The sequence below is a fragment of the Ovis canadensis genome, chromosome 21, assembly GCF_042477335.2.
Source record: "Ovis canadensis isolate MfBH-ARS-UI-01 breed Bighorn chromosome 21, ARS-UI_OviCan_v2, whole genome shotgun sequence".
NCBI classification, from domain to species: Eukaryota; Metazoa; Chordata; class Mammalia; order Artiodactyla; family Bovidae; genus Ovis; species Ovis canadensis.
This window is the reverse complement of record NC_091265.1, coordinates 52,999,610-53,017,403: the sequence shown is the minus strand read 5'-3', so window position 1 is coordinate 53,017,403 and position 17,794 is coordinate 52,999,610. Positions and strand designations below refer to the sequence as shown.

At 50.3% G+C, this 17,794-nt stretch overlaps 1 protein-coding gene across 1 annotated transcript; it reads left to right on the top strand.

Moving 5' to 3' along the window:
- Nucleotides 1-2,069: 2,069 nt before the first annotated feature.
- SLC15A3 (solute carrier family 15 member 3) lies at nt 2,070-17,793 on the top strand. The gene is made up of 8 exons (XM_069565397.1): nt 2,070-3,327; nt 6,708-6,997; nt 10,747-10,894; nt 12,865-12,975; nt 13,718-13,886; nt 15,990-16,148; nt 16,944-17,099; nt 17,577-17,793. Exons 1-8 carry the CDS (start codon nt 2,770-2,772, stop codon nt 17,729-17,731), a joined length of 1,746 nt encoding a protein of 581 aa, XP_069421498.1. The 5' UTR covers nt 2,070-2,769; the 3' UTR covers nt 17,732-17,793.
- The last annotated feature ends 1 nt before the right edge of the window (nt 17,794 follows it).

Here is a 17,794-nt window from a genome sequence, read left to right as displayed (position 1 = left end):
TCCATCACAAGCTTGGTTTCTTGCCTGATAGAAAATTTGAATAACCAGTTTTTTGTGTCATCTACAGCTTTTGCAAGACTCCATTTATTTTAGTTTTGAGCCTTCCTGAGACTATATTAGGCTTCCCTGATGCCTCAGATGGTAAACAATCTGCTTGCAGTGCAGGAGACCTGGGTTCGATCCATGGATTGGGAAGATCCCCTGAAGAAGAGCATGGCTACCCACTTCAGTATTCTTGCCTGGAGAATCCCATGGACACGAGCCTGATGAGCTACAGTCCATGGGATCGTAAAGAGTCAGATATGACTGAGTGACTAAGCAGGCTCACAAGCATGCAAGACTATATAACCCAGTACCAAGTACTGTGCAGTCATTAGGTTAAAACAGTGAAAAGTTAGACAAGTGTCTTCTACAAATAGTGCTGGAACAGCTGGATATATGATCCAGCAATCAAGCTCCTTGAATTTTAACCCAAAGAAGCTGAAAATGTACATCCACACAAAAACCTGCACATGGATGTTAATAGTAGTTTTATTCACAGTTGCCAAAACTTGGAAACAACCAACATGTCCTTCAGTACACGAATGAATAAGTACACTATGGTCCATTAGACAAGGGAATATTATTTAGCACTAAAAAGAAATGAGCTATTAATCAAGCCTTGAAAACATATGGAGGCGCCTTGAATGCACATTACTGAGTGAAAGAAGACAATCTGTAAAAATTACATATTGTACGACTCCAACTATATGACATACTAGAAAAGGCAAACCTATGGAGACAATAAACAAGACCAGAGGTTGCCAGGGCTTGGGGAGTGGGGTGGGGATGAATCGGCAGACCACAGAGGAATTGTAGGGCAGTGAAAATACTCTGTGTGATGCTATAATGATGGATGTATGTCATTATATATTTGTTCAGACCCACAGAACATACAGCGCCAAGAATGAGCCCTACAGTAAACTATAGACTCCGGGTGACTAAAATACTTCAATGTAGGTTCATCTTTGGTTTAAAAAAAAAAAAAGTATTATTCTGGTGAGTGATCTTGATAATGGGGGAGGCTATGCATGTGTGAGAGTAGTGGTGTGTAAGAAATTTCTGTACCATCCTCTTGATATTCTTATAAACCTAAAACTACTCTAAAAAGACAAAGTCTTTTTAAAGAGGTTCAACAAGTTCCTTGACCCAGTGGAACAGGTTCCTTCTACTTCACTGGAGGAGACAATCAGTCATAGAACGAGTATTCTGTGCCCTGAAGACATTAAAATGGGACAATGAGACAGAAAAAGGATGGTGAGAATCCGGTAGACAACTTCTTAGACAGGTAACCAGGGAAGGTCTTCCTGAAGAGGAGATGAAACCTAAATAAAGAGAAGAGACCAATCATGCAAAGAGCTGGAGGAAAAGCAGTCTGGCAGAGGTAAGAGCAGAGACCAAGGTTCTGAGGCAGGAAGGGGCTCAGCGCCTGAGAGGAACAGAAAGGTCAGTGTGGCTGGACGTGAGTGGACGTGGGGCTGCGTGATGTTGGAGGAGGGCAGGGGCCAGACGCCGTGGGACTTTTAGGTCAGGGTGAGGGCTGGCCTTTAATCCAAGGGTTCTCAGGTCTCCAAGGAGGGGAGAGCTGAGGCCTGATTTTGATTTAGTCTGAGGCCAGGCTCTCTCAATCTCGACTCACTTGTGGGACTTCCATGGCGCAACAAGCTTCTTGAAGGTGCCCCCACTTCCTTTTCCACAATAGCTTTTGCACAATCTGAACTGCATTTGAGAGCTTCCTGTGTCTCTCAAGAGACCGGTCAGTGGTTTACCCCTAGTTCAGCTACGGTAAGTCAGTCATTCCCAGACCTTCCTTCCTCTCCCTTCCACCGGGGCCTCAGTCTCTGCATCCACCAAGTGGGAGAGCAGGATCTACGGATACAGGCTGCCTTTCCGGTTCTGTATCTCTAGTTTTGGAAGTGACTGGAAGAGGATGCAGCGAAAGTGGGATCCGAGGGAGAAATGAAAGTGAAAGATGGGAAAACATTCCTCCAGCTTCCAGAGAATTGGGCAGAGCTGGGAGAGAGGCTGATGGGCGGGGAAAGGAGGATTTTAGAAAGCTGGGCAAGCAGGGTCCGTGTGACCCAGGCTTTCGCTTCTCCTAAACAGCCCCGGGGCACCATGTGACGCAGCCGGGGCCACAGAAGCAGCGAAAGGGGAAGCTAGGGGCTCCCCGAGTTTCTCAAGAAGCGGAGAGCAGGACCGAGGCTGAGCTCGGAGGGAGAGGGGCCCGGAGGGCCGGGAGTGGGGGACAGGCTTACAGTCTTGGGACGGGAGGCAGCGGGCGGTGGAGGCAGAGGCAGGCCCTTTGAGGACCCCTCTCCGCGGAGCGCAGGCCAGGTGTCGCCAGGGAAAGGGACAACGGTTAAGAAAGGCAGCCAACCGGGGAGACCGACAGGAAAGGAGGGGGAGGGGCAGAGCAGAGGCGAGATAAAGGGTCGGCAGGGGGGATGGCTGGAGGAAGGAGGAAGAGTTAGGGGCGGCAGGAGGGGAGAGGGAGAGTTAGGGAGCACAGACGTAGAATCCGGGTAGTCCCCCAGGCCCCGTGGGGGCGAGAAAGGCTCCCTTGGGGGGGAGAGGGGACGGGGGAGCAAAGAAGGGGAAAGGGAGAGGAAGGGGGACCGCAAGGGGCTGAGAAAGGAGGGAAGGGAGGAGAGGAGTGAGGCCGCGGGGCAGGGGCGGGGGCTCGGCGGGGGAGGAGGTGGGTCCGAGTCGCGCCGCAGGGGGCCCAGGATGCCCGGGCCGAGCGCCCCCGCGGCGCCCTGGGAGTCGGAGGAACGCCAGCGGCTCCTGGCGCGCAGGCCGCGGGGGCCCCGTCGGTGGTGGCGGGTCGCGGCGGCCGCGGTGCTGGTGGTGGAGATGCTGGAGCGCGCCGCCTTCTTCGGCGTCGCGGGCAACCTCGTGCTTTACCTGAACAGCGCCGAACTCAAATGGGCGGGCGAGCAGGCGTCCCGCGCGGCGCTTGTCTTCCTGGGTGCCTCCTACTTGCTGGCGCCGGTGGGCGGCTGGCTGGCCGACGTGTACTTGGGCCGCTACCGCGCCATCGTGCTCAGCCTGCTGCTCTACCTAGCCGCCTCTGGCCTGCTGGCCTCCACCGCCTTCCCCGACGGCCGCAGCTCCTTCTGCGGAGAGATACCCTCCGCGCGCCTGGAGCCCGCTTGCCCCTCGCCCGGATGCCAGTATACCTCTCGCGCCACCTACTGCGCCCCCACCCTCTACGCGGCGCTGCTGCTGCTCGCCCTGGCCGCCAGCTCCGTCAGGAGCAACCTCACCTCTTTCGGGGCCGACCAGGTGAGTGGCAGAGGGCCGGGGAGTGTGGGGGGAGAGGGAGTGATCTGGGAGTCAGGAGGCTACGACTGCCAGCGTGACCTCGGACAAACCACTTCCCCTCCCTGGGTCCAGTTTCCTTATTTGAAAGAAACGGGGGTGGGGGGTCGAGGTTTGCTTATTCCAATAACTAAAACGACAATAGTGACAACCCAAGGTGGCCTTCTTTGACGATGTGTCACTTTCCGTATTTTAATTCATTTCATCCTCTGAACTACTTACAGGGTAGGTATTATGCCCATTTTACAGATGAGGACACTGAATTTTCAGGACATTAATCAACCTTTCCAAGGTCTCATAGAAAGCAGCTCAAAAGGAGGATACGACTACCTGGACTTCAGGCCCCATCAGGAGCCCCAGCTTTGTGTGTTATAGCGATCTGGGGCCTGCAAGAGGAGCAAGCCTTTTCCTGCCAGCTGTGCCAGAGATGGAGTCAGGCCTGTTTGTCCAGATCTTAGCTCTGCCGCTCTCAAACCCTCGGCACTTGGGCCAATATCCTAACTTCTGAGCCTTTTTCTGTACGCTTTTGGACAGAAGATGGCACATAGGAGAAATTCAATAGATATTTGCTAACTGAATGAGTAATCACCTGATTTATTGTTGTTCGGTTGCCAAGTCGTGTCTGACTCTTTGCAACCCCATGAACTGCAGCACGCCAGGCTTCCCTGTCCCTCACTATCTTCTGGAGTTTGCCCATATTCACGTCCATTGAGTCAGTGAAGCCATCCAACCATCTCATTCTCTGTTGTCCCCTTCTCCTCCTGACCTCAATCTTTCCCAGCATTAGTGTCTTTTCCAGTGAGTCAGTTCTTTGCATCAAGTGGCCAGAGCTTCAGCTTCATCATCAGTCCTTCCAATGAATATTCAGGATTGATTTCCTTTAGGATTGACTGGTTTGATCTCCTTGCAGTCCAAGGGACTCTCAAGAGTCTTCTCCAGCGCTACAGTTCAAAAGCATGAATTCTTGGGGCCTCTGCCTCCTTTATGGTCCAACTCTCACATCTGTACATGACTGCTAGAAAAATACCTAATAGCACAGCTGTATTTTGATAGCTCTACTCAGTGGGATGTTAGACAGTAATTTTTTAAAATATGTAACATGATTTGAAAAAACTCACTTACAATGTTAATGAGCAAAAGCAATGCAGAACTACACACAGAATATGATCACAGCCATATGAAAAGACCAGGTGTCCACAAAAGGAAGAAACTGGGGAAAATCGTAACAGTAGTGGGAACAGGCCACTGGACTGGTTAGTTGTGCTTTTTTTAACCTGTCTGTTTTAAAATGCTCTTTAATTACATGTGTTACAATCAGAAAGGGGACATTTTAGAAAGAATCATTGCATCCAGCTGTCATCCACAGTCCAGCATCCAACATAGTCTCCAGTGTCCTTGCCAAGGAGTGACTCACCCAGCCTGTTTGGATTCCTTTGCTGATGGGGGATTCAGTGCCCCCAGGACAGCCCTCTCCATTTCCCAGCCCCCACTGACCTTCCTTCAGACCAGGAGACTCCCACAATCTGCCACTGGGAATCTCTCATCTTCCCTTAACTCTCCTCTTCACTGACATCCCACCCCATCCCCAGGTGCCCTTAACGTGTGCCTTGACCTCATTGACCTCCAGAGGCCCTCAGCCATCTACTGCCTCTTGTCTCTCCCACCTCTTGGTGGCAGAATTGACTTCTCAGAAGCTCGGCCACTGGGCAACATGGACTTTGGGTCGGGCCAGGCCAGGCTGGAAGACTGCCTGGGGGTCTGGCCTGACCCCTAGGGCAGTTCAGAAACACTAAAATGATTTGAGGCAGGGATGGACATGATTAGATATGAGTACTTTAAAATGGCTCTGGTCACACGGTAGACAGTTGATGGGGGTCACAAGAGTGGGCACACCAGAGCAGTGAGGGGGCTGTTGCAGAATTCAGGGGGACAGTCAGATGGGCAGTGAGGGTGGGAAGGGTTGGTATCGTCTGTCAGAACAGCCATACACAGGAGTCAAGTGTTTTAAGACACTTGCAGGTTTCAGAATGGGCCATCCATCATTCGCAACAAAGTGGCTGTGCATTTTGGGAGAACTCATTTATGTCCTGAATGGGCTGTCTGCTCTTCCCCTTAGAGTTGCAATTGTCATATTCATTTACATCCAATTAATAAATGGAGTGACTGCTCGTTATGGGACTTATTCGATTTTCTGCTTGAAAGCAAGGATTTTCAGTGAGCGGACAGGCCTTTCCCTCTTTATTGCCAAGAGGATCCCTCAAAATCTCCAAAGGGATGCAGTTTTAAATGCATCTGTGTGAACGCTAATCTTACATTTGGAAAAGGAACAAAATATCTAGTTATCTTTTTCCTAGTGCAATCACAGAAGTTAAAGCTTGACAAAATCTGCTTAGCTAATGGATATATGTATATCTGGGTAGAAGAAGAATGATAGGTTCTGAGATTTGGGGAGTTGTTGAAGGGGTGATGGGGTACAGAATTGCTTATTTAGAGAGGTGACTTCCAGAGCTCACTGCTTTTTCAGATTTCAGATGTCTGGGCCCTGCCCCAGACCTGCTGAGTCAGAATCTGGACCAGGATCTAGGAGCAGGACAGCTGCCAGTACAGTTGACCCAAGCCAGCAGACCGGAAGTGGGCCTGGGGCTTGGCTGTCGCAGATTGATCCAAATCCTGGGTAAAGATTTTTCAGCCCTTCTGCCCTTGCTGGGGGGCCTGAATTTTTTTTTTTTAATCAGGCCAAAGTCTGCTCTTGGGGCTGTGTCTGGGATCACTTCTGCTTTCCCTGATTATGCCAACTTTGTTTGACTGGGAGGCAAGTGGGGGTGGGGGTACAATTGAAAACACTATTTGCATCTCCAAACTGCAGAGGAAATTCTCCATTGGACTTTTGTTCTTCCAGTAATACACATGAATCATATTTAATAATGTGGAGCAGACCTGAGATCTTGACTGGCTTTTTTCTGACTGTGAAGGTTATGCACACTATGGTCTGCTCAAACACAAAGGGATAAATCGGCTAGAAATGAACAAAGTGGCATCTGAGACATCTGTTGTGTGCACCACTTAGTGACAATAAAAAAGCAATGTGTGTCAAGGGCATGAAGAAACAGCTGCGCCAAAATGTCCTTATCATTAACAAGTGACTCCCAAGGGAAGGGTTTATTCATTCATTTGACAAATATTATTGGGCATCTACTTAGTGATCAGGGATTAGGAAAGTGCTAGAATGCCCACCCACTGATGCAAGAAGTGTCTCTGTAGGAGGGTCATGCAGTCACAGAGAGTATGTCATGGCAGGGTGCCACCACACCTCCTTGGCCTTCACTCTTACCCCTGCCTGACAGGTGATGGATCTTGGCCGCCATGCCAGCCGCCGCTTCTTCAACTGGTTTTACTGGAGCTTGAATGTGGGTGCCATGCTGTCGTTGCTGGTGGTGGCCTTTATCCAACAGAACATCAACTTCCTGCTGGGTTACAGCATCGTTGTGGGCTGTGTGGGCCTGGCCTTCTTCATCTTCCTCTTTGCCACCCCCAGCTTCATCATCAAACCGCCCACAGGCAGCCAAGTGTCCTCCATGCTCAAACTTGCTCTCCAAAACTGCTGTCCCCGACTGTGGCACCGACACTCTGCCAGGTGAGGAGGGGGCTCTGGGGGGAGAGGCCAGGTGGTCCAGTTTAAAGATACTCTGGATCAGCTCCAGTGATAGCCCTTCATGATGATGGGCACCTCTATGCCTGAGGATGGTGATGGAGATGAGGGGGGTGGTAATTTGACAGTGAACTAACTGTAGAAAGTATGCGGATGTTAACAGTCTTGACAGTGATGGAAGTGGTGAATATAGGGATGACGGTGTTATAAGTGATGTTATAAGTGATGGAAGTGGTGAATATAGGGATGACGGTGTTATAAGTGACAATAACTTCTGGCAATAAATGCTGACCGTGGCAGCAGAGCTGGCGGTTGTGGAGATGATAGCACCAGTGAAGGCACCTGGGACAGAATTCCATACCACCTTGATAGTAAGTATAAGAAAGACTAAGAAGTCAGCCAAACCAGTTTCTTTTCCCAAGGGAGGAAAACCATCCCCAAGAAAAAGAAATGCAACAAGGCCAAATGGTTATCTGAGGAGGTCGTACAAACAGCTGAGAAAAGAAGAGAAGCAGAAGGCAAAGGAGAAAAGGAAAGATATATCCATCTGAATGCAGAGCCCCAAAGAATAGCAAGGAGAGTTAAGAAAACCTTCCTAAGTGAACAAAGCAAAGAAATAGAGGAAAACAATAGAATGGGAAAAACTAGAGATCTCTTCAAGAAAATTAGAGATACCAAGGGAACATTTCATGCAAAGATGGTCACAATAAAGGGCAGAAATGGTATGGACCTAACAGAAGCAGAAGATATTAAGAAGAAGTAGCAAGAATACACTGAAGAACTGTACAAAAAAGATCTTAATGACTCAGATAACTGTGATGGTGTGATCACTCACACAGGCCAGACATCTTGGAGTACGAAGTCAAGTGGGCCTTAGGAAGCATCACTACGGACAAACCTAGTGGAGGTGATGGAATTCCAGTTGAGCTATTTCAAATCCTAAAATATGAAGCAGTTAAAGTGCTGCACTCAATATGCCAGCAAATTTGGAAAACTCAGCAGTGGCCACAGGACTGGAAAAGGTCAGTTTTCATTCCAATCCCAAAGAAGGGCAATGCCAAAGAATGTGCAAACTATTGCACAATTGCATTCATTTTTCACATGCTAGCAAAGTAATGTTCAAAGTTCTCCAAGCCAAGGCTTCAACAGTACATGAACTGTGAACTTTCAGATGTTCAAGCTGGATTTAGAAGAGGCAGAAGAACCAGAGATCAAATTGCCAATATCTGTTGAATCATAGAAAAAGCAAGAGAATTCCAGAAAAACATATACTTCTGCTTCACTGACTACACTAAAGCCTTTGACTGTGTGGATCACAACAAACTGGAAAATTCTTAGAGATGGGAATACCAGACCGCCCTACCTGCCTTCTGTGAAACCTGTATGCAGGCCAAGAAGCAACAGTTAGAAACAGACATGGAACAACAGACTGGTTCAAAATTGGGAAAGGAGTACATCGAGGCTGTATATTGTCACCCTCCTTATTTAACTTATATGTAGAGTACATCATGAGAAATACCAGACTGGATGAAGCACAAGCTGGAATCAAGACTGCTGGGAGAAATATCAATAGCTTCAGATATGCAGATGACACCATCCTTATGGCAGAAAGCAAAGAGGAACTAAAGAGCCTCTTGATGAAGGTGAAAGAGGAGAGTGAAAAAGTTGGCTTAAAATTCAACATTCAAAAAACTAAGATCATGGCATCCAGTCCCATCACTTCATGTCAAATAGATGGGGAAATAATGGAAACAGTGACAGACTTTATTTTCTTGGGCTCCAAAACCACTACAGATGGTGACTGCAGTCATGAAATTAAAAGATGCTTGCTCCTTGGAAGAAAAGCTATGACAAACCCAGACAGCATATTAAAAAGCAGAGACATTACTTTGCCAACAAAGATCCATATAGTGGTTTATCCAGTAGTCATGTACAGATGTGAGAGTTGGACCATAAAGAAGGATGAGCACTGAATAATTGATGCTTTTGAACTGTGGTGTTGGAGAAGACTCTTGAGAGTCCCTTGGACTGCAAGAAGATCAAACCAGTCAATCCTAAAGGAAATCAACCCTGAACATTCATTGGAAGGACTGATGCTGAAGGCAGGAGGAGAAGGGGATGACAGAGGACAAAATGGTTGGGTGGCACCACTGACTACACAATGGGCATGAGTCTGGGCAAACTCCGGGAGATGGTGAAGGGCAGGGAAACCTGGGATGCTGCCGTCCGTGGGGTTGCAAAGAGTCAGACACGACTGAGTAACTAAACAAGAAGGGAGGAAAGTTCTGAATAACCTTGCATCGGCACCACGGCTGCCTTTTGCCCCTCTCTTCCCTGAGTTTACTGACTACTTACGCTAAGCAAACCTGTCTCTAGACCGTGGACCCAGTTACAGCTCCTATCTAGAGTGGCATCTAGACAGAAAAGGTATACAGCATGCTTTCTCCCAACCTGGTACATTGCTGTAAAGTTTTGTTTGAATGATCCGTTGCTGCCTAACGAACCACCCCAGAACTTAATGTCTTAAGCAACCACCTTTTTTGCCTCTCAAAATCCTGTGGTTCACTGAACTCACCTGGGTAGTTCTGCTTCTTGTGATGCCATGGGGGCTGCAGTCACTTGGGGGCTTGTAAGGGTTAGAACAGTCAAGACAACTCACATTCCTGGTTGGCAGTTGATGCTGACTGTCAGCAAGCGCACCTTGGTTCCCCTTTGTGTGGCCTTGTCCCCGGGTGGTAAGGTGTTTGGGCTAGGAAAGAAAGGAAGCATTCCAAGAGAAAATGTCCCAAAGGGCAGGAAGTGAAGCTTCGTGTCCCTTGAAGGCCTTTTGGAGTTTCAGAGCATCACTTCTTCCTCACTCTGTTGGTTAGCACAGTCACAGGCTTGCTCAGATTCAAGGGCAGGGCAGATAAACTCCATCTCTCAGCCAAGAAGCGGCATCATAAACTGGGAGGGGAGAAGCTCATGATGACCATCACACTGCACTGGTATGGTCCCTTTGGGCATCTCAAAGGATGAGCCAAGGCTCTTGGGTGAAAAGGGATTAGAAACTTCTCAAGACAAAGGGCAAAGGGTAAAAGTTGATCTTTCCTGCCTCCTAATAAAGTCCCCTCCACCCCTACCTCTCCATTCCTTGGTCTGTAGGGAGAGGGCTTTCACGTTGCCTGTTAAGGAGGGTGGGCTTGGAGACCACACCTGGGGAACTGGAGTGTCTCAAATTGTAATACCTCTTTCCCTGAGTCAGGCATGAATGGGGGCTTCCCTGATTCCCGAGCAAATCAGCACTATGAGCCAAAAAATCTCCCAAGACTCTGCTCGCCACAGCCTCTGGTCTTACTTCCCCTAGGACCCAAAAGGCTGAAGCTCTAGGATGGAACGAGTCTTGATCACCACCTCTGCTTCAGGGATGATAGTGATCATAGCGACAGTGGCAGTGCCAACACCAAAAAAAATTAATGGCGATAGCAATGAGAACTCCGTGGAGAGGATGGCTTCGGTGGCTGCGGTCACCGCACTAATGATGCTGGTAGGGGTGCAAATGTTGATAATGTCGGTGAAAGTGACGCTGATGGTGGAGTGGAGGAGAGGAGGGCAGTGATTTCCGAGATGGTGGCTGTGATAACTGGTGATAGGGGAAGGGGGTTAAAGTAGGGGATGATGGTGGAGGTGGGAAGGTAGCCATGGTGGTGGTGACGGTAGCTGCCATTTAATCTGCTGCCTCTTTGGCCCCTTAGAGACCCTCCCAGTGCCCAGCTGCTGCCTGACCAGAGGTTGCCCCAGCCTGGCCCTTCCCCCAAAGAGGACATTGCCAACTTCCAGGTGCTGGTGAAGATCTTGCCCGTCATGGTGACTTTGGTGCCCTATTGGATGGTATACTTCCAGGTCAGCACCCGTGCCCTTTCACTCGGGAAGAAATGGCTCCCTAGGCCCCTTAGTAGTCTCATCTCTCACCATAGATGCTCTGGGCACATGGAATGAGTGTGGTGTGGTTCAGTCGCTAGGTCATGTCCAACTCTCACGACTCTATGGGCTGTGTAACCTACCAGGCCTCTCTGTCTGTGGAATTTTCCAGACAAGAATGCTGGAGTGGGTTGCCATTTCCTTCTTCAGGGGATCTTCCCCAACACAGGGATCGAACCCCCATCTCCTGCTTTGCGGGTGGATTCTTTACCATCTGAGCTACCAGCCCCTCCCCCCATCTCCCCTGTGGAATGGGGAAAGGGCTTACAAAGTGAACTGCTGCTGCTGCTGCTGCTGCTAAGTCGCTTCAGTCGTGTCCGACTCTGTGCAGCCCCATAGACGGCAGCCCACCAGGCTCCCCTGTCCCTGGGATTCTTCAGGCAAGAACACTGGAGTGGGTCACCATTTCCTTCTCCAATGCATGAAAGTGAAAAGGGAAAGTGAAGTTGCTCAGTCATGTCCGACTCTTAGCGACCCCATGGTCTGCAGCCTACCAGGTTCCTCTGTCCATGGGATTTTCCAGGCAAGAGTACTGGAATGGCGTGCCATCGCCTACTTCAAACTGCAAGGAGAGAGCCTCACAAAGTGAACTGCTGGCTTGTAGCAGCCAGGTGGGCCCTGATGCAAAGCTGTCCCAATAATTAAATTCACTGAGTGTACAAGGAGCTCTGGAGACAGGTCTGAGGCCCAGTGACTGAATAAATCACCCCATCCCTCCCAGCCTCAGTTTCTCATGTTAGACTAGAGGCTCAGACAGCTCTGAAGCATTCTGATTCTCCGACTTGGCAATGAAGGCCCAGAGAAGGTGGGTCAGTTACCTGAGACCCTACAGCAAGTCTGAGCCAAGCTCAGCACCTCGAGTGCTTTGCAACAGAAGTTCCCAGCCCTGGCTCTGCCTCAGAATCCCCTGCAGAGTTTTTTAAAAATATACAGATTCCTAGGTCTCACCCCCAGATGTGTGAAAGAGAATTGCCAGGGGAGTCTCTAGTGTAATAAACTTCTCAGATGATGCTAACTCTCAGCGAGGTTTGAGAACCACTGCTTCCTCCTGCCCCGCAAAGTGTGTGAGTATGTGGAGGGTGGACAACTAACCCCAATCTCTAAGCCCCAGGCCCCAAAGTCATTGCCTCCCACATCTGCTCTCTAGGAATCTTGTTTCTAGATGCAGAAGATGGGGGTCATTCAGGGTCCGCCTGCTACTTGGGGACAGCACAGAGGTAGAAACTGTCTGGGATGGGACGTGTGTGTCCACGGTGAGCCCCAGTCACACCAGTTGTTAGAACACTGACATCCTTCCATACCAGTCAGCAAACAGCTGCTGCCTTGGTCAACACAAGGGCCCTCCGCTGCCTCCTGGCCCTTCTGTGGGATTCTCTCAGATCCCCCTCCCTCACAGAGCAACTAACAGGGTAACACCTGGGATGGCAGAGCCCCCTGGAGTTTGCTTCTGCCACTGTGTCCAAGGACACTCCGGTGGATCAGTGGCTAAGCATCCCCAGTTGTGTCAACCTGTGTGACTCAGCTTGGCTTCAGTGTCAGATAAGAGCTCCCCATGGGGCCAGCCATGTCATTATCTTACCCATGTCAACAAACATTTATCCACGAGTACTCTATGCTGGCCCTGGAGACATGAACATGAGCCAGACCAGCTGGGACCCCAGCTCTGGAGCAAAGCTGGGCACATAGCCCTCAGGCCTGGGAGCAGAGTGACAGAAGCTCCCCAGGAGCGAGGAGGGTGGTGTGGTCTCTCCTCCCTGAGACTAGGAAAGGGGACAGCTCCTTGGCCGCCCTGTGCTACTGCAGAGGAGTGCCTGACTTGGAGCTGGGAGTGTTCTGGGGTGGAGGTGAGGTGGCCAGCTCTGTTCCAGCCTCAATTCTAGCTCTCTCGGCAGATGCAGTCCACATACGTCCTGCAAGGTCTTCACCTCCAAATCCCGAACATCTTCCCCAACTGCCCTACCAACAGATCCGAGACTCTGAGAGCCCAGGGTAGTATCTACAAGGTGAGAGACACGTGCATTCAGCCCCAATCTCGGGCCGGGCTGGGGGATTCCTCTGAAAAAAGGAAGACTGAAGCGGCCTCCACACTCCCGTCCCCCAGTGGCAGAGCATCCTTGGAATATAGGAAATGCACCTGGAGGTCCAGGCATCCTGCCCCAAAGCTCAGCTGTAGCTTGTATAAGACTTCAGGCCAGCTTCACTCCACTGCTGCTCTGAAGTGGGCCTCACTGCCCAGTTTGCATCAGATCCTCCAGATACTCAGATCTCTGCCTTGCACCAGGACTTTCCAAATGAGTTCCTTGCCATCTCAGAGACTCTTACAATCAAAGACTCTTCAGAACTGGCAGATAAATGACATATTAGGTGGGCAAAAAGTTCATTCAAGTTTTTCTGTAACACCTTATAGAATAACTCCGATGAACTTTTTGACTAGCTGAATATTTGCTACTAAACCTCACTCCTTGCCCATGGCAGACATCACTAATCAATCTCGACATTCTTTCATGCTAAGCCCATGAATGTTCCAGGCAGCCACAGCTAACTGATAGAAGTTAAAGGAAGCTGTTTGCCATCCCTGATCTAATCCATCCTCTAATTGCACAGCCGAGGAGTGTGCATTCAGGGAAGGGGAACAGACTGACTCCGGGTCACGCAGGGACAGTCTGGATGGAGTCCAGGTCTGCCGACTCCAGTCCAGAGCTCCTTCTGCTCTGCTCACCTGCCCCTCTTGGTTTCTTCTTGCAGATTCCAGAAGCCTGGCTGCTCCTGGCCAATGTCATAGTGTTGCTGATCCTGGTGCCTGTAAAGGACCACCTGCTTGACCCTTTACTGCTGCGCTGCAAGCTGCTTCCCTCGGCTCTGCAGAAGATGGCACTGGGGATGTTCTTTGGTTTCACCTCAGTCATTGTGGCAGGTGCAGTGTAGGGCCTGGAGGAGTGGGATGGCCTTTGTCTGGGGCTGGAGGGAGGCTGGTTCCCCCAGGGGCTGATGCTGGGGCTGTGAGTCTGGGCCAAGTACACCCTCCACCTGTGGGTGCCAGTCTTGGTTTCTGGAAGATGTGAGCTGAAAGAGACCCTCCTCCTTGAGTCCAGCCTCCTTTCATTTTTGACAGATGAGGAAGCTCAGGTCAAGAGAGGAAAAAAAGATTCTCCCCAGTGGTATGTAAGCCCCCTGAAGGCAGGGAAATTTTTTTTCTTTTTTATTCACTGCTATGAATAATGAGGGCTTCTCTGATGGCTCAGATGGCAAAGAATCTGCCTGCAATGTGGGAGACCCAGGTTTGATCCCTGGGTCACGAAGATCCTCTGGAGAAGGGCATGGCAACCCACTCCAGTATTCTTGCCCAGAGAATCCCATGGACAGAGGAGCCTGGCAGGTTACAGTCCATGGGGTCGCAAAGACCCCATACTTTGTTGAGCGACTGAACAACAACATGTATAATGAACATAGGTACTCAGTAAGTGTGTAGAATGTGTTTTCCAAAGACACACAGCTGTTCAGTGGTTGGGGGACTTTTTTCAAAAAGTATTTACTATTTATTATCTTCCTTCTTCCATTTCAAAAGGATTTGAAGCTGCGAAGTTGCTTACAAGAAAGGGCTCTGGTAAAAGAAGCTTTGCATGCTACCGTACTGACTTCAGCCCTTTCACTTTGTGACATAATGATCCTGAAGTTTCTTAGTGTCTCTGAACTTCATCTTTAAAAAGGAGAGAGTAATTCATTCAGACACTGTGCAGGGCCTGAACTCTGCCTTCATGGAATGTGGTCTAACAGGAGTGTTGTGAGGATTAAACAAGATGAAGTCAGTAAATCACTTAGCACCATGCCTGGATCATAAGTAGGAGCCAGAGGAATGAAAGCTCAGTAAACAGAATTGTGTTTGTTTACTGAGGATGAAAGGATGAAAACCAAACTAGATTGTTTTTCAACTAGGTACTTTGGTCAATTTTGTCCTGTATCACCCTCGCAAGAATCCTGGGATTTTTTATTCCTGCGTGCGTGCTCAGTCGCTCAGTCATATCCGACTCTGTGACCCCATGGACTGTAGCCTGCCAGGCTCCTCTGTCTGTGGTATTCTCTAGACAAGAATACTGGAGTGGGTAGCCAATACCTTCTCCAGGGGATCTTCCCAACCCAGGGATCGAACCAGTTTCCTGCATTGCAGGTGGATTTATTGCCACTGAGCTTCTTGCATAAAAGTACTGGGTCTCAGAGAGATTAAGTGATTGGCCCAAGGTCACACAGCTAACCAGTGGCAGGGCCTTGACTGGAACCCAAGTCACTTAATTACATAAATGGTTTTCATTCCATCAGAGCACAGCTGTCTCCTAAGCAATGAAGGGAGAGAAAATAAACTTGAAAGCCAGGTTAGAAATGCTACTGTAATACTTGATGCTGCCGCAGAGGAGTCATGTGATATCATGGCAACGGGCCAGCTTTGAAACCAGACACAATGAGGCACAAGCGCAGCCCCAGTTACTTATCAGCTTTGTGACTTGGGTCTGATTGCTTGAAGTTCTTTCTCATTTATAAGAATGCATACTAGGTGTCTCACCCGTAACAGGCTCTCAATTAATAAGAGCTGTTACTGTTATTGAGTGCAAAATCTAGTTCTGAGCTTTCTAGCAGCCAAGGCAAAAAGGGACTAGCTGGAGGGCCAGTATTAATTTCCTTTTCTGATGCCTGGTCAATCACTAGCTACTTAGTGAATACCCACTACCTGCCAAGCTCTGTCATGGACAAAGCTGCCTAAAGGCTTCCCAGGTGGTGCTAATGGTGAAGAACCTGCCTGCCAGTGCAGAAGACATAAGAGACATGGGTTCGATCCCTGGGTTGGCAAGATTCCCTGAGGAAGGGCATGGCAACCCACTCCAGTATTCTTGCCTGGAGAATCCCATGGACAGAGGAACCTGGTGGGCTGCAGTCCATGGGGTCGCAAAGAGTTGGACGTGACTAAAGAGACTAAGCACAAGCTGCCTCCAGTGGATCTGACTGTATTCCTTCTCTCTGCCACCAGGAATCCTGGAGATGAAGCGTTTAGAATACATCAGTAGCAACCAGACAGTGTCCCAGCAGATTGGGCAGGACATGTACTACGCAGCACCACTGTCCATCTGGTGGCAGACCCCTCAGTACCTGCTCATCGGGATTAGTGAGATTTTTGCCAGCATCGCAGGTACCCTGGACCCCTCCCCCGCTCTTGCACAGGTGATGGGCTCTGCCTGGTGGTGCCTTGAAGTAAGAGGTTTCACGGGCTCAGCCTCTGGAGTTTGTCTTCATGGAGGCAGGCAGGATCTTCTAAGCAGGGCTGCAGTCACCCAGTGGGGACTTGTCAGCACTAATTCCAGTGGGGATTAGAGGTGAATAAGACACTTCCCATACCAACTTCCCCCCAGTCCCCCTGGTGCCATGTTCCCCACCCTCTGTGTCTTTGCACTTGCTGTCCCCTCTACTCCCTATTTCACAGATTGGATGTGAACTCCCATTTCCCCTTCAGTCTAAGGGGACTTAGACTTCCCCTCCCAGTCTAACTGCCATCTCCTCCGAGTCCCTCTCCAAGGCTCCTGGGCAGACGGGGGTCCTCTCCGCCGTCCCTTTGTTCATGTGGCCCAGGGCAGAGGGAACAGGGGCAGGGACAGACTTTGGGAAGACTTATGAGGTTGAATCAAAATGATGTTGTTGATGATGTGAAAGCTGGGCAGAGAGGGTGGAGGAGAGAGAGGGTGAAGACCGGGCTGGCTCAGCGGTGCCATCACTGAGGTGGGAGACCCAGGAGGAAGGGGCAGAGGGGAGACAGCAGTATGGGAGCAGCTAGGAGGACAGGTCCAGACAGGGAAGATGAGCCAGGCAGAGTCAAGGGGCCATCTCGGGGAGGCCAGGAGTGGGGTTTGGTGGGGGTGGGTTGGGGGCTGTGGCCCAGTTCTCTGCTCCTTCCCCAGCCCCTTGGGTAATCCTTCCTCCCTCTCTGCAGGCCTGGAGTTTGCATACTCAGAAGCCCCACGCTCCATGCAGGGCGCCTTGATGGGCATCTTCTTCTGCCTTTCCGGGGTGGGCTCGCTACTGGGCTCCAGCCTGGTGGCACTACTGTCACTGCCAAGGGGCTGGCTGTACTGCCCGGAGGATACTGGTGAGTCTGGGGGGCTCCCCGGGAATGGGACACTGTTGGAAGGAGGCTTAGAAAGGGGGTGTCAACTGCTAAGTGCTTTGACCCCAGGCAGAAGGAAATGGCACATTAGACTTAGGAAAATGGGGTTGGAGCCCAAACCTAGCCCACTGCCCACAGCGTGGCCTCCCCTCCATGGGCCTCCATGACCCTAACTATCCAAAAGGAGTCTATGAACTCAGCAGACCTCCAAGGCACCTTCCTGCTTCTGGAACCCTGCCAGTCTAGTTAAGGTCACCTTTCTTGGTCTGTTTTAAGCCCCTAAAAGAACAGCCAGCTAACAGGACATTGTAGACACCACAGGAAACACCCAGGGCAGCCCAGTGCTAGAGGACCATTTGCCCAGTGTGTTCAGATCCCACCCATTGCCCACTGTGACTTCAGCTGCCAGCCCCTTGAAAGCCCCACCTTGACCCAAATGCCAACCCCTCCTTTCTCCAGGGAACATCAACAAATGCCGAATGGATCTCTACTTCTTCCTGCTGGCCGGCATTCAGGCTGCCGCAGCCCTGCTGTTCATCATAATCGCTGATCGCTATGAGAGGGCAGCCAAGAGCCCAGCCCCACAAAGCTGTCCCAGGAGGGACAGTGGCTGAACAGGGCCCCCATCCCCCACCCTCGCCTCTCTTCCCCCAACACAGACAGTGGCAGTCCCCGGC

Coding starts and splice junctions, on each gene's coding strand:
- SLC15A3 (XM_069565397.1), top strand. CDS start 2,770: ATGCCCGGGCCGAGCGCCCCCGCGGCGCCCTGGGAGTCGGAGGAACGC. Junction 10,895..12,864: donor ATTGGATGGTATACTTCCAG/GTCAGCACCCGT, acceptor CTCTCTCGGCAG/ATGCAGTCCACATACGTCCT. Junction 17,100..17,576: donor GTACTGCCCGGAGGATACTG/GTGAGTCTGGGG, acceptor TCCTTTCTCCAG/GGAACATCAACAAATGCCGA.